Source organism: Mandrillus leucophaeus, unplaced genomic scaffold (assembly GCF_000951045.1).
Source record: "Mandrillus leucophaeus isolate KB7577 unplaced genomic scaffold, Mleu.le_1.0 Scaffold146, whole genome shotgun sequence".
NCBI classification, from domain to species: domain Eukaryota; kingdom Metazoa; phylum Chordata; class Mammalia; order Primates; family Cercopithecidae; genus Mandrillus; species Mandrillus leucophaeus.
The window spans coordinates 65,920-79,460 of record NW_012101432.1 but is presented as its reverse complement, the minus strand read 5'-3'; the positions used below and the strand labels follow the sequence as shown (position 1 = coordinate 79,460).

Below are 13,541 nucleotides of genomic sequence, written 5' to 3'. Positions count from 1 at the left end.
TTGCTTTAAATAATACAGTGAACACTGGAGATATTTTCCAAAATATATGCTGTCAGGGTAGATAAGGAATATAGTTTATTATTTTATTAAGATCTTATTTATAAACTGATCGTTTTCTAACAAATGCTTGGCAAGCAATGGTGTAGTATGGTTTATTATAATTCTGATTACTCATTTGAGACATTCTGTATTTGGATTTGGCAAATTGGACTGTTTCTAAATGATGTATAAAATGAATTAGTTAATAAATACTTTTAGAGAAAAAACCTTTGTAGAACCAAAGATTTTAAAACCTAGGCCAAGACACGTATTTCAAACTATTTGAAATGCAGTTAAATTTTATTACAACAAGAGAATTTGGATAATTCTTTGTCTAATGAAATTTTATTTGTAGTACTCTGGTCTAAGTTTTTTGATCCTTAGGAAATAATTATATAAGTAATTATATAATTACTCATTATGTGTGTGCCAGGTACTGTGCTAGGCTTTTTACATGTATGATCTCATTTAGTCTTACAATAGCACTATAAAGTTGGTATATTTATCCGAATTCTACACATGAGAAACTGGAGTCTCAGAGTGGCTAAATAATTGGCTTAAGAGGCAGTGGCTCATGACTATAATCCCAGCACTTTGGGAGGCCAAGGAGGGCGGATCACAAGGTCAGGAGATCGAGACCATCCTGGCCAACATGGTGAAACCTCATCTCTACTAAAAATGCAAAAATTAACTGGGTGTGGTGGCACGCGCCTGTAGTCCCAGCTTCTTGGGAGGCCGAGGCTGGAGAATTGCTTGAACCCTAGAGGTGGAGGTTGCAGTGAGCCGAGATTGTGACACTGCACTCTACCCTGGCAATAGAGTGAGACTCTGTCTCAAAAAAAAAAAAAAAAATTTAAAAAGGCAGTGAGAGAACTGAAATTTAGGCCTAACTCTATAGCCTATGCCCATTACCATGATTTATTGATACTTAGCCTTGCTCTTACTGATTATTGTGTAATCTGATCTGAATAACAAAATAAATATAGTAAGCCCCCTCTTAAAGTCATCAATAGGTTCTTGAAAACTGCTACTTTAAGCAAAAGGAAATACAGCACGTCCTTGAGTAATATCGTTCTGTTCAATGCCTTTTTTTCTCTTTTTTTAAACTTTTTTTGTAAAAGAGACAGGGATCTTGCTATGTTGCCCAGGCTGGTCTTGAAGTCCTGGCCTCAAATGATCCACCCAAGAAGATGGGATTGCAGGAGCAAGCCACTGCACCTGATTCAGTGTTGTTTTCTTACAGCATTGGAGAAAGTAATTTGGTTTTGTTATGTCCTTTCACTTAAGGTCTCAGTTTCCAGGAACCTAACAATGATGTTAACTGAGAACTTACTGTAATTCCTAGAATTATTTCCTAATTAATACATTACTTTTCTATTTAGCAGTTTTCTTAGATGTTTTATATTTATTTCCATTGGGGCATCATTAGCATAAGGCAAAAATTTGGTAAAGCCATTCACTATTTACTAAACCTGAATCTTAAGAAAGGAAGTATAATACAGTTCTGTGATTTGGTCCACCAAATGTAATAAGCATATATATGTTAAATTTTATCATTTCTTTTATGTATTGATTTTTTAATACAATTAAATAACAGTGCTGCCTTCTATTTCTATCTTCTTTTGTCTCCGTGTAAAATTCAAGCCCATCATATTTCATATAATGTTAATTGATGCTTTTGGAAGCAATGTAACATGATGTTTACGCACATAACCTGGGTATAGGCCCAAGCTCTTATTTACTAGGTAGGTGTATGATTTTGGGCAAATTATTTCACTTCTACAGTACTCAGTTCTATCATCTGTAAAGTGGGAATGATAATTGTACCTATGTCGTTGATCATTAAGGGTTAAAGGAGATATTTGATGTGAAGTGTTCCATACAGTGCCTGACATAGTAATCATTAAAAACATTATACTTAAACTGAAAATAGTGGTTTCTTTAAATTCATAAAAATATCAAAGCTCAGCCGGGCGTGGTGGCTCATGCCTGTAATCCCAGCACTTTGGGAGGCCAGGGCAGGTGGATTGCGAGGTCAGGAGATCGAGACCTGCCTAGCCAACATAGTGAAACCCGGTCTCTACTAAAAATACAAAAAATTAGTCGGGCGTGGTGGCACACTCCTGTAGTCCCAGCTACTCGGGAGGCTGAGGCAGGAGAATCGCTTGAACCCAGGAGGCAGAGGTTGCAGTTGAGCCGAGATCACGCCACTGCACTGTACCCTGAGCAACAGAGCGAGACTCCATCTCAAAAAAATTAATAATAACAAAACTCACTCTAATATATTTAGATGTTTACCAATGAAAATATTACGTTTCTGTAGTCTACAATAATTCTGTGTTGTATGGGAAAATTTTAAGTAGGAAAATATAAATTACTTACAGAGGTATAAACCATACTTCATAGAGGTTTATACTGAAAGAGAACCTTTATCTCTTTGGATCTCAAGGCATATTGCTAAATAGTTTATGTCTTTATTCCATTTTGTATTCTTTACAGAAAATTTGTGGAAAGGGAACTGTTCAAACCCGATGAGGTACCTGAAAGACATAATTTATCTTTTTTTCCAACTGTAAATGATCTAAAAAATCACATCCATGAGGTACAGAAATCCTTGAGAAATGGAGATATGGTATATAACTCAGAGATTATTCCGGCAACGGTATGATTACAACCATAATTCCTTATTACAGAGTTTCTCAGCTTCTGTTAATATTTAGTCTAATAAGAATGGCTACTGTTAGGCCATCTGAATAACTGCAGTATAAGAAAATATAATAGCCTAGGTGTGGTAGCTTATGCCTGTAATCCCAATACTTCGGGAGGCCGAGACGGGTGGATCGCCTGAGGTCAGGAGTTTGAGATCAGCCTGGCCAACACGGTGAAACCCCATCTCCACAAAAATACAAAGATTAGCTGGGCCTGGTGGTGGGCGCTTGTAATCCTAGCTACTCGGCAGGCTAAGGCAGGAAAATCACTTGAACTCAGGAGGTGGAGGTTGCAGTGAGCCGAGATTGCACCACTGTACTCCAGCCTGGGAGACTCAGCGAGACACTGTCTCAAAAATATATATATATGTATAGCATCTTTTTCTTAAAATGTGAATACTCTGAATGTTTAGAAAATGACTAAAAGTTTTTTATTACTTTCACAAGAAGAAAAATCAGTGAATTCCAACTCTATAATAAAAACACTACCCAGGCACAGTGGCTCGTGCCTGTAATCCCATCACTGTGGGAGGCTGAGGCGGGCAGATCACCTGAGGTCAGGAGTTCGAGACCAGCCTGACCAACATGGCAAAACCCCGTCTCTACTAAAAATACAAAAATTAGCTGGGTGTGGCTGGGCGCAGTGGGTCACGGCTGTAATCCCAGCACTCTGAGAGGCCGAGGTGGGCAGATCACAAGGTCAGAAGATCAAGACCATCCTGGCTAACACATCTTTACTAAAATTACAAAAAATTAGCCGGGCATGGTGGCGGGCGCCTGTAGTCCCAGCTACTTGGGAGGCTGAGGCAGGAGAGTGGCGTGAACCCGGGAGTCAGAGCTTGCAGTGAGCCGAGATCACACCACTTTACTCCAGCCTGGGCAACAGAGTGAGACTCCATCTTAAAAAACAAAAAAAAATTAGCTGGGTGTGGTGGTGCGTGTCTGTAATCCCAGCTACTTGGGAGGGTGAGGTAGGAGAATCGCTTGAACCTGGGAGGCAGAGGTTGCAGTAAGCTGAGATAGCACCACTGCACTCCAGCCTGGGAGACTGAGTGAGACTTCATCTCAAAAACAACAACAGAAAACCACTAATCTTTATTTTAAAATCAACATGTATTTTCTCTGTAAAAATTATTCTTACTAATTTAACAGACATTTATTGAGTACTATGTATATATTTCCCCTCCCTTTTTTAATAAATGGGCAAATTTAAATACAGTTGTTTGGGCCGGGTGCATTGGCTCGTGCCTATAATCCTAGCACTTTAGGAGGCTGAGGCAGGTGCAACACCTGAGATCAGGAGTTCGAGACCAGCCTGGCCAACACAGTGAAACTAAATTTCTACCAAAAATACAAAAATTAGCTGGACGTGGTGGCAGGTGCCTATAGTCCCAGCTACTCAGGAGAGTGAGGCAGGAGAATCACTTGAATCCGGGAGGCAGAAGTTGCAGTGAGCCGAGATCATGCCATCACACTCCAGCCTGGGTGACAACAGCAAAACTCCATCTCAATAAATAACTAAATATCCATCCATCCATCCATCCATCCATCCATCCATCCATCCATCCATCCAGTTGTTCATACCTGATTGCCCAAAGTGATAACATTGGTTCCATATGTCATCTATGGATATTAGTTGAACTCATACTTATTTTTTTATTTTTTATTTTTTTTGAGACAGAGTCTCTCTCTCTTGCTCAGGCTGGATTGCAGTGGCATGATCCTGGCTTATTGCAACCTCCATCTCCCAGGTTCAAGCGATTCTCCTGCCTCAGCCTCACAAGTAGCTGGGATTACAGGTTTTAGCCACCATGCCCAGCTGATTTTTTGTTTTTATTAGAGACGGGTTGCACCATGTTGGCCAGGCTGGTCTTGAACTCCTGATCTCACGTGATTTGCCCTCCTCGGCCTCTCAGAGTGTTAGGATTACAGGCATGAGCCACCGCGCCCGACCTTAACTCATAGCTTGATATGGTAGTTTCTCCCTGAATATTAGTCATTTCTGTGAAAATTTTGCCTACTCTGAAGATGTTAATTACCCAGAAACAACTAATTACAATACAGCCAGTGTTTATGCCATTAAATCTGAGGTGCAATATCTTTTGCTCTCCTAACTTCTGTTATCCAAATGCAGTATCTGAAAAAATATGGATATTTTAAAAGCCAAAACTGTTTCTTGCAATCTATAACTCTTTGTCTTTTTTCTTTTTTTTTTTTTAAGATAGAGTTTCACTGTCGCCCAGCCAGAGTGCGCTCACACAATCATGGCTCACTGCAGCCACGACCTCCAAGACTCAAGCAGTCCTCCCACCTTAGACTCCTGTCAGCTGGAGCTACGGGCACCAGCCATTACACCTAGCTAATTTTTTAATTTTTTGTAGAGCCTGAGTCTCACTTTGTTGCCCAGGCTGATCTCAAACTCCTGGCCTCAAGCACTTCTCTAGCCTTGGCTTCCCAAGCCTTATGGGCGTGACCCACTGTACCCAGCCCAATAACTCTTAATTATTCACTATCTAAATGTTAGAAGTAGTCCTTGTCATCTACACTTGTCTAAATTCCTGCTATCTAAACTCAGGAATTTAATATATTTGTATAGTAAAGTATACTTGTGCTTGGAGAATGTGAACAAGTGAAGAGAGTAGCAGAATAAATCACATACTGTGAATAAAATGCGACAGTTGTAATGACGTCTTAAGATATTTTTCAATGTAAGAGCTTTATTTTTACTGAAATAAATGTTTCCATTTCAGCTTCAATGGACTACAGACAGTGGGAATATTCTCAAAGAGACCGTGACGGTTACATTTGCAGAAGGTAGGTTGTCTTGAATACGTTTAAAATACAAATTCAAACGGTGTTTAACTAGAAGGAACTTAAGATACTATGTCATCTAATCAGATTTTATAGATAAGGAAACCAGGATCCAAAGACGTAGGAGCAGCTTTGTTATGGTTTATCAACATACTTCCTGCTATTTTAATTTCCTCTTATACTTTGCTTTTAATGCTTTTTTATGACTGAAATTTTGAAGCTGATAACTAGCACAGTTAACTGTAGCTAATTCACTATAAGTCTGGCTAATTCCAGTAGTCATAACCCTAAGATGCCCTGATTCGGGAACTATGGTCCATTTTTTATGGTTATTTTTTCTCCTGTGTTCTTACCGCTGTGCCCTTTCAATATTCCAAACTTATTTCCACCCTTTTGCATTTGTTCTCTCTTCTGGAAATGTCTTTTTTCTTCTGCATGGCAAACTCCTCTTAGTACTCAAATTGTAAACTCTTTTGTTTTAAGTACATTTGTAACTTCACCCCCTATATAAAGTTAAACCTCTGAATTTCTTTTTTTGTTTTTGAGACAGAGTGTCACTCTGTCACCCAGGCTGAAGTGAAGTGGTGCAATCTCGGCTCACTGAAACCTCCGCCTCCCGGGTTCAAGTGATTCTCCAGCCTCAGCCTCCCAAGTAGCTGGGATCACAGGCACACACCACCATACCTGGCTAATTTTTGTATTTTTAGTCAAGATGGGGTTTCGGCATGCTGCCCAATCTGATCTCAAACTCCTGACCTCAGGTGATCCACCCACCTTGGCCTCCCAAAGTGCTGGGATTACAGGCGTGAGCCACTGCGCCTGACCAAACCTCTGAATTTCTATAATGAGCAACTGACTGATAGCATTTACTGAGCTCAGCAACACTGGTGAAAGAATAGAGCATTGGTAGGGCAGGAGAGAGAATAAAGGACTTACTAGGTTTGTAAAGCTGAGTATCTGAGCCATTTCAGTGGAGTGGATTGGGAGGAAGCCATATTGGGGTGATTGAAGGGTGAATGGGAGATGAAGAAGGAGTAGGGACTCCTTAAAAAGTGCGCCACTTTTTCAGGAATTTTGCGATGGCAAATGGGGTTGAGGGAAGGTATTTTAAGAGAGTAGAGAACTGAAAAGATAGATGAAGATGGTGATGGGAAGTTGAAACTTCTGTTGGCTTCCCTTTTCTCTGTAAGAGTGCTAAGGATAAGGAAAGGTTTGAAGAAGGGTGGCATGGATTTGAGGGAAATGCAAATTAGAAACTATCCTGGATAGAGAGTAAAACATTGCCAGATACAGGTGAAGGTCCAATCAAAGTTAATAAAGAATTGGTATTAGTAGAATTAGTGAGTTTCTTTTTCAGTGGCATTCAGCTTCCCATGTATTGGGAAGGAAAGCCATTTTTATGCAGAGTTAGGGTTTTACTTGAGGGATATGACCAAAGGACAGAGAGGCAAGAGAGTTTAGGTACTTGTGAAAGAGTAACTGAAGTTATAGACCTAGGACTGTAGGCTGGATGGGGAAAGAATTTTATTAAGAAAGAGGTTGATGGATCTGAAGAAAACTGAGGGATTAATTGACTGGAGGTTCACATGAGGTTGAACAACAATTGTAGTGAAGTGCCTGAGCAAAATCTCTGGAAGAATAAGAGATTGTAGCTGGGCACAGTGCTCCCACCTGTAATCTCAGAACTTTGGAAGGCCAAGGTAGGCAGATCATTTGGGGTCAGGAGTTTGAGACCAGCCTGGCCAACATGGTGAAACCTCGTCTCTACTAAAAATATAAAAATTAGCTGGGGATGGTGGCACATGCCTGTAATCCCAGCTACTCAGGAGGCTGAGGCAGGGGAATCGCTTGAACCCGGGAGGTGGAGGTTGCAGTGAGCCGAGATCACGCCACTGCACTCCAGCCTGGATAGCAGAGCAAGACTCCATCTCGAAAACAGAATAAAAATAAAAAAATAAGAGGTTGTGATCAGAGAATGAGCTGTTTGAACTTCAGATGTTAGAGGTAGGATCATCCAGAGTATGATGATAGTGGTGGGTGACTACAGTAGTGAAGTAAAAGGACATTAATAATGAAGAAGCCAAGAAATGCTTGAGTGCTATTTAGTCCTCTCAGTGGTCCATTGAGAAAGGACTCTTATGCTGATTTTACAGATGAGGAAGCTAAAGTTTAGAAACTGAGTTATAGGATGGATGCAGTGACTCACGCCTGTAATCCCAGCACTTTGGGAGGCCAAGGTAGGTGGATCACCTGAGGTCAGGAGTTCAAGACTAGCCTGGTCAGCATGGTGAAACCCTGTCTCTACTAAAAATACAAAAATTAGCTGGGCATGGTGTCACATGCCTGTAGTCCCAGCTACTCAGGAGGCTGAGGCAAGAGAATCGCTTGAACCCGGGAAGCAGAGGTTGCAATGAGCCGAGATTATGCCACTGCACTCCAGCCTGGGCAACAGAGCAAGTCTGTCTCAAAAAAAAAAAAAAAGAAAGAAAAGAAACTGAGTTATATAGCATATTGAAGGTCACACAGAAAGCTACTACTTAAATCCATTCTTCTCTGATATTATGGCCATTTTAAAATTAGTATGGAAGCAATAAATATTCATTGATAATTAGGTTTTCTTTTTCTGTTTTGAGACAGGATTTCACTCTGTCACCCATACTTGAGTGCAGTGGGACGATCTTGGCTCATTGTACCCTCTGCCTCCCGTGCTCCAGCGATCCTCCCACCTTAGCCCCCCAAGTAACTGGGACTACAGGCACATGCCACCACACCCGGCTAATTTGTGTATTTTTACTGGAGACAAGGTTTCACCATGCTGCCCAGGCTGGTCTCAAATTCCTGGTCTCAAGTTATCCATCTGCCCCGGCCTCCCAAAGAGCTGGGATTACAAACGTGAGCCACTTCGCCTGGCTGATAATTAGTTCTTCATTGACTTAAAGAGATGAATATATTTGAGTTAACATATAAGAATTACATGAGAATGATTCACATTCCCAACAATTAGTTTAAATTTGAGATATTAAGAAAACAGTTTTAATTTTTATTCATTTATACCAAAATGAGTTATTGAAATAAATTTAATGCTGTTATCATTAAAGACCAATTTTTCCAGGTATTGTCCTAGTTACTAGGGCTACAAAAGGTGAATTAAGTTTGATGTTAATTGAGAAGCTCCTTAGATTTCACACATCTAGAGAAGCTTAGTATAGTCCAGCATTATAGTACAGAGAACAGACTAGATTCGAGTTACAGATATAGTGTATTTCAAGGTAAAAAAATATGTATATATAGTTGTGCGTCTGTATCTATGGGTTCTGTATCCATGGCTTCAACAAACCACTGATAAAAAATGTATTTTTAATTGGATGTGTACCAAACATGTACATATATTTTTTCCTTCTTGTAATCTAGAGATGATTTAAAGTATACTGGAGGACTTCTACCTTGTATTGTGTATTATAGGTAATCCAGAGAGGATTTAAAGTTTGTGGGAGGATATGCTTAGATTATATGCAAATACTATGCCATTTTATATCAGGAACTGAGCATCTGCAGATTTTTATTTCTGGTGGAGGTCCTGTAACCAGTCTCCCATGGATATGGAGGGAGAATCCCATTCTAGATCTACCAAATTAAAATTAATGGAGGTTAAACCTAGGAATCTATATTTTCTTAAACATCCCTTAGAGATTCTCATTATCTGCCAGGTTCTGCAAATAGTGGGCTACATCAGCAGTCCCCAGCCTTTTTGGCATCAAGGACCGGTTTTGTGGAACACAATTTTTCCACAGACCCAGGGTGGAGAGTTGGGGGGATGGTTTTGGGATGAAACTCTTCCACCTCTGATCATCAGGCATTAGATTCTCATAAGGAGCATGCAACTTAGATCCTAGAATCTAATGCCTCTGCTGATCTAACATGAGGTAGAGCTCACGCAGTAAGGCTTGCTTGCCCCATGCTCACCTCCTGCTGTGCAGCCCAGTTCCTAACAAGGTACAGACTGGTAGGGTCAGGGACCCTTGGGCTAGATGACTTACTGAAGTCCTTTGCAACTTTGAAATTAGTTCCTATTTTAGTTCTGATAGAAAGGGTTGTAATAAAGTATTTTTATGACTTCAGAGAAGCCATAAAAATTATTTTGTTTTAATAGTTTCTTTAATATAATTTAGGAAATTCACCAGGAGAATCAATTACCACCAAAGTGGAAACAAATCAGACAAGGGGTTCTTTGTCTCCTGAGCCAACTCACTTGCTCTCCTCACTCTCCTCATTTCAGCCCAAAATATTTACACAACTGCAGGTAGGTATCCAGTAAAATATCCAGATTTGAGGTCCTTCTCTTTATTCCTCACTTCACCTCTTCTTCTAGAGATTTTAGAGAATTGTTACAGAATTATAATAATGATCAAATATGTTTTCATTGTTAATTTCCTGATCTTTTTGTTTCTTGATTTAAGATAACTCAAACAGTATGTTTTTTAAAAGTTTAAGGTTGACTATGAATGCAATAAATTTAGTTGTACTACTTTTCCCTTGATTCTTGTTTCTTTCTTCATTTAATATTTATTTGTAACCATACTCTTTTTATTTGTTTGGATTTTTTGTCAAAAGAATAGTATATCCTATGAGAATATCATACATGGTAAATTCAAACATTTTGATGTAACTCTTTTTGGTTTAAAAGGGTTTGCAGTTACAACCAAGGTTCACCTCTCCTGATGAATCACCAGCTCTGATATCAGTAAATAACCAGCCATCCTCTAGTCCTTCAGGACTTCTGGATCCAATAGGAAGTGCTGTAATGAATAATAATTCTCTACTGCTTGGTCAAAGTCATAGCCTTCAAAGAGATACATGCCTAACCCAAAACAATGGTACTGCCTCCACCATGGGTAACCTTCCAGAACCAGATCAAAATCTAGTTGCAATGGACCAGCTGGTAGAAGTTGGAGGTGTTGAGGATACAGGGAATCTGGAAGGAACTGTTCATCGAATTCTGTTGGGAGATGTGCAGACTATTCCAATACAGATTATAGACAACCACTCAGCTCTTAGTAAGTTGAAATCGATTTATGATGTTATTGTTGTAACCTTTGTGGATTATCAACACTGTATTATACTATAAATAAAATATTATTTCTTCCCATTGGGTCTCTGATATTATATAAGTGAAGCAAAATTATGGGAGAGAAGGAGGAGATTTCATTAGCCTGAGTTTTAGAACTTTTAAGCTTAAATTTTTTTCTTCTCCTTATTTCTAATTATTTAATGCCATAGAAATTACTGTTCCCTAATTACCTGTTTTCCATGGAAAATCTGTGGTAATGTGAAACCAGGAAGGTCATTTTAGAGTACATGAAAAAAAATAGGAAAAAATTAAACAAGGAAAAATATTTTCATGCAAAGGTTATTATGGAAGAATTGATATATGCACACATACACAAAGAAGAGTGAAATGAAGTACACATATATAAAGGTTAAAAGGAAGATTTTCATTTTTGGTTTTTTGTTGTTTTGAGACAGAGTCTCATTATGTCACCCAGGCTGGAGTGCAATGATGCAATCACAGGTCACTACAGCCTTCATCTCCTTGATTCAAGCGATCTTTCCACCTCAGCTTCCCAAGTAGCTGGGACCATAGGCACATGCCACCATAATGGGCAAATTATTTAATTTTTTTTTTTTTTTAAAGGGATGGGGGCTCACTATGTTGCCCAGGCTGGTCTCGAACTCCTGGGCTCAAGCAGTCCTCCCACCTCAGCCTCCCAAAGTGCTGGGATTACAGGAGTGAGCCACTGCACCTGGCTGAAAGGAAGATTTGGAATTACAAAGTAAATGTTGAGTTGAAAGGGAACTAGTAAGACTTGGGCATTTAGGTTTAACCTAAGACCTTGTTACCTTCGCTTTATTACTAATCTCTGTCAACATAGAGGTAAACTCTGTTAACTCCTACTTTATCTGTTACTTCTTTGCACACAAATTGTTCTGGATTGGGCACTTTTGTGGGAAAAGATTTGCAGTTTGCTTTGAAAAAAGTTTTCACAGAAGTTATTTTTAGAATATAAAATATTTTCCCCTCTCTTCCAGTGTCATGAAATATATTAACTTTTAGGATTTTTCTGTTTGTTTTTAAAGTTGAAGAAAATCCAGAAGGTACCATTTCTGTGAACCAAGTTAAGCAAGAACCCAAAGAACCAGCATTGTCTATGGAAGCAAAAAAAAATTGTGGACTATAAGAAATTATCTGCTATATAAATTATTGAAGCTTTTCAGAATTTACAACTCTGGTGACTTCTGATGTCTTAGAAAAGAAGGTGAATATAGTCAAAGCGTGGCATTGAGATAATTGGACTGAAGACCAGTTTGATGAGAAGCTTTTATTTAAAACTGATGTATTTGTTGCCAGTTCCATATTTTTACCTTCCTTAAGAGATGTTTTACTCTTCTTATTTTGTATAATTTTTATGCTCTTTGATTATCTAATAAGGCCAGTATTTCAAAAGCTCTTTTGAACTTATCCACAGTAATACAGTCTGGACACAAATAGTTTAGTTAACTTATCCTTGGAAATACTCAATTTTGGTTCTTACAAAACAGAAAAGATCAACAGCAACAGCACCATTGTGTGAATGTATGTTTGTATGTGTGTATGTATATCATGAATTTTTTTAAGTTCTGAAGGAACTTGTTCTCTCTTTAAAGTTGTGAAGAAATTTTTAATTGCCAGACAGGTAAGAAAATGTTTATAATCTATCTCATTAAGAAAGATGAAGTATTCGGTTTTACATCATAACACAAAGTCCAGCAGCTATATCTGCGGAGACTGTGCAGTTGCATTTTAGCCACTTCCCTTCTAATTTTTGTACTTTTAACTACAAACCAATAGTATATTAGTGGTTATCTAATAGAAATTTAAAGTGTCTTGGTAAGTACTGAGGATTTTTACTTGAATTAATCAGATAAGCAACAGAAATCAACATATGTAGCATGGCTTTGTGCTAAATTGGAAGCAAAATACTATAGGTAGAAAGATGTAGAAATTGAGAGAATTGAAAAAGAATAATAGAATTCCTTGGTGTTTACAGATAATTTGGGAAACTTTTTGATGACAGCAGAGGATTTTTTTTTCCCCTTATTTTGTAATGAAGATCCAGCGCTGGTTAAAAAATAATTTGATTTGTAGTTACATTTTTCTATGCCAGAGCTCTTACTGAATTGATGGGGTATTAGGATTTCTAGTATTTTAAGGTAAGTATTTATAGTTTAAAATTTAGTTTATATTTAAAACTTCAAAACATCTGATCTGGGATATTTTCTTTGTTAAGTAAGTATATTAACTTCAAATACCAAATAAGTACTAAACAGTATATTCATTATAAGCATCTGTTGTCTAAAGATTGGTACTAGGCTGGACATGGTGGCTCATGCCTGTAATCACAGCACTTTGGGAGGCCTAGGTGGGTAGACCACCTGAGGTCAGGAGTTCAAGACCAGCCTGGCCAACACGGTGAAACCCCATTTCTACTAAAAATACAAAAATTAACTGGGTGTGGTGGTGGGCGCCTGTAATCCCAGCTACTTGGGAGGCTAAGGCAGGAGAATTGCTTGAACACTGGAGGCGGAGGTTGCAATGAGCCAAAATCGCGCCATTGCACTCCAGCCTGGGCAACAAGAGAGAAACTCCATCTCCAAAAAAAAAAAAAAGATTGGTAAACTAGAAATATCAACTGTAATTTCAGGAAATTAACCTAAAGGCTTTTGTTTCTCCAGAGACCATTTGTGGGTATATTTTATATTTTAAAAATATTTTAAATGGATATCAATGTTTAATATTCAAAGCATGCACAATATAATATCAAATTTAACCTTAATACTTTACATGAATATGAGTCACTTTTGGCTTTTCTAAGTCCAGCCTCCCATTCTTAATTGATTTTGTTTCAGGTACATGACATGTATCTAAATATAAAGTACTGTTATAGT

At 38.5% G+C, this 13,541-nt stretch overlaps 1 protein-coding gene across 1 annotated transcript in view; it reads left to right on the top strand.

Annotated features, from left to right (window-relative positions):
- CARF (calcium responsive transcription factor) overlaps positions 1–13,247 on the top strand; it is an 85,039-nt gene extending 71,792 nt beyond the window's left edge. Inside the window, exons 12-16 of the mRNA XM_011974558.1 lie at positions 2,539–2,701; positions 5,498–5,561; positions 9,728–9,858; positions 10,243–10,612; positions 11,694–13,247. Coding sequence (XP_011829948.1) covers positions 2,539–2,701; positions 5,498–5,561; positions 9,728–9,858; positions 10,243–10,612; positions 11,694–11,794 — 829 coding nt within the window. The 3' untranslated portion in view covers positions 11,795–13,247. The remainder of the gene's footprint in view (positions 1–2,538; positions 2,702–5,497; positions 5,562–9,727; positions 9,859–10,242; positions 10,613–11,693) is intronic.
- Positions 13,248–13,541: the final 294 nt, after the last annotated feature.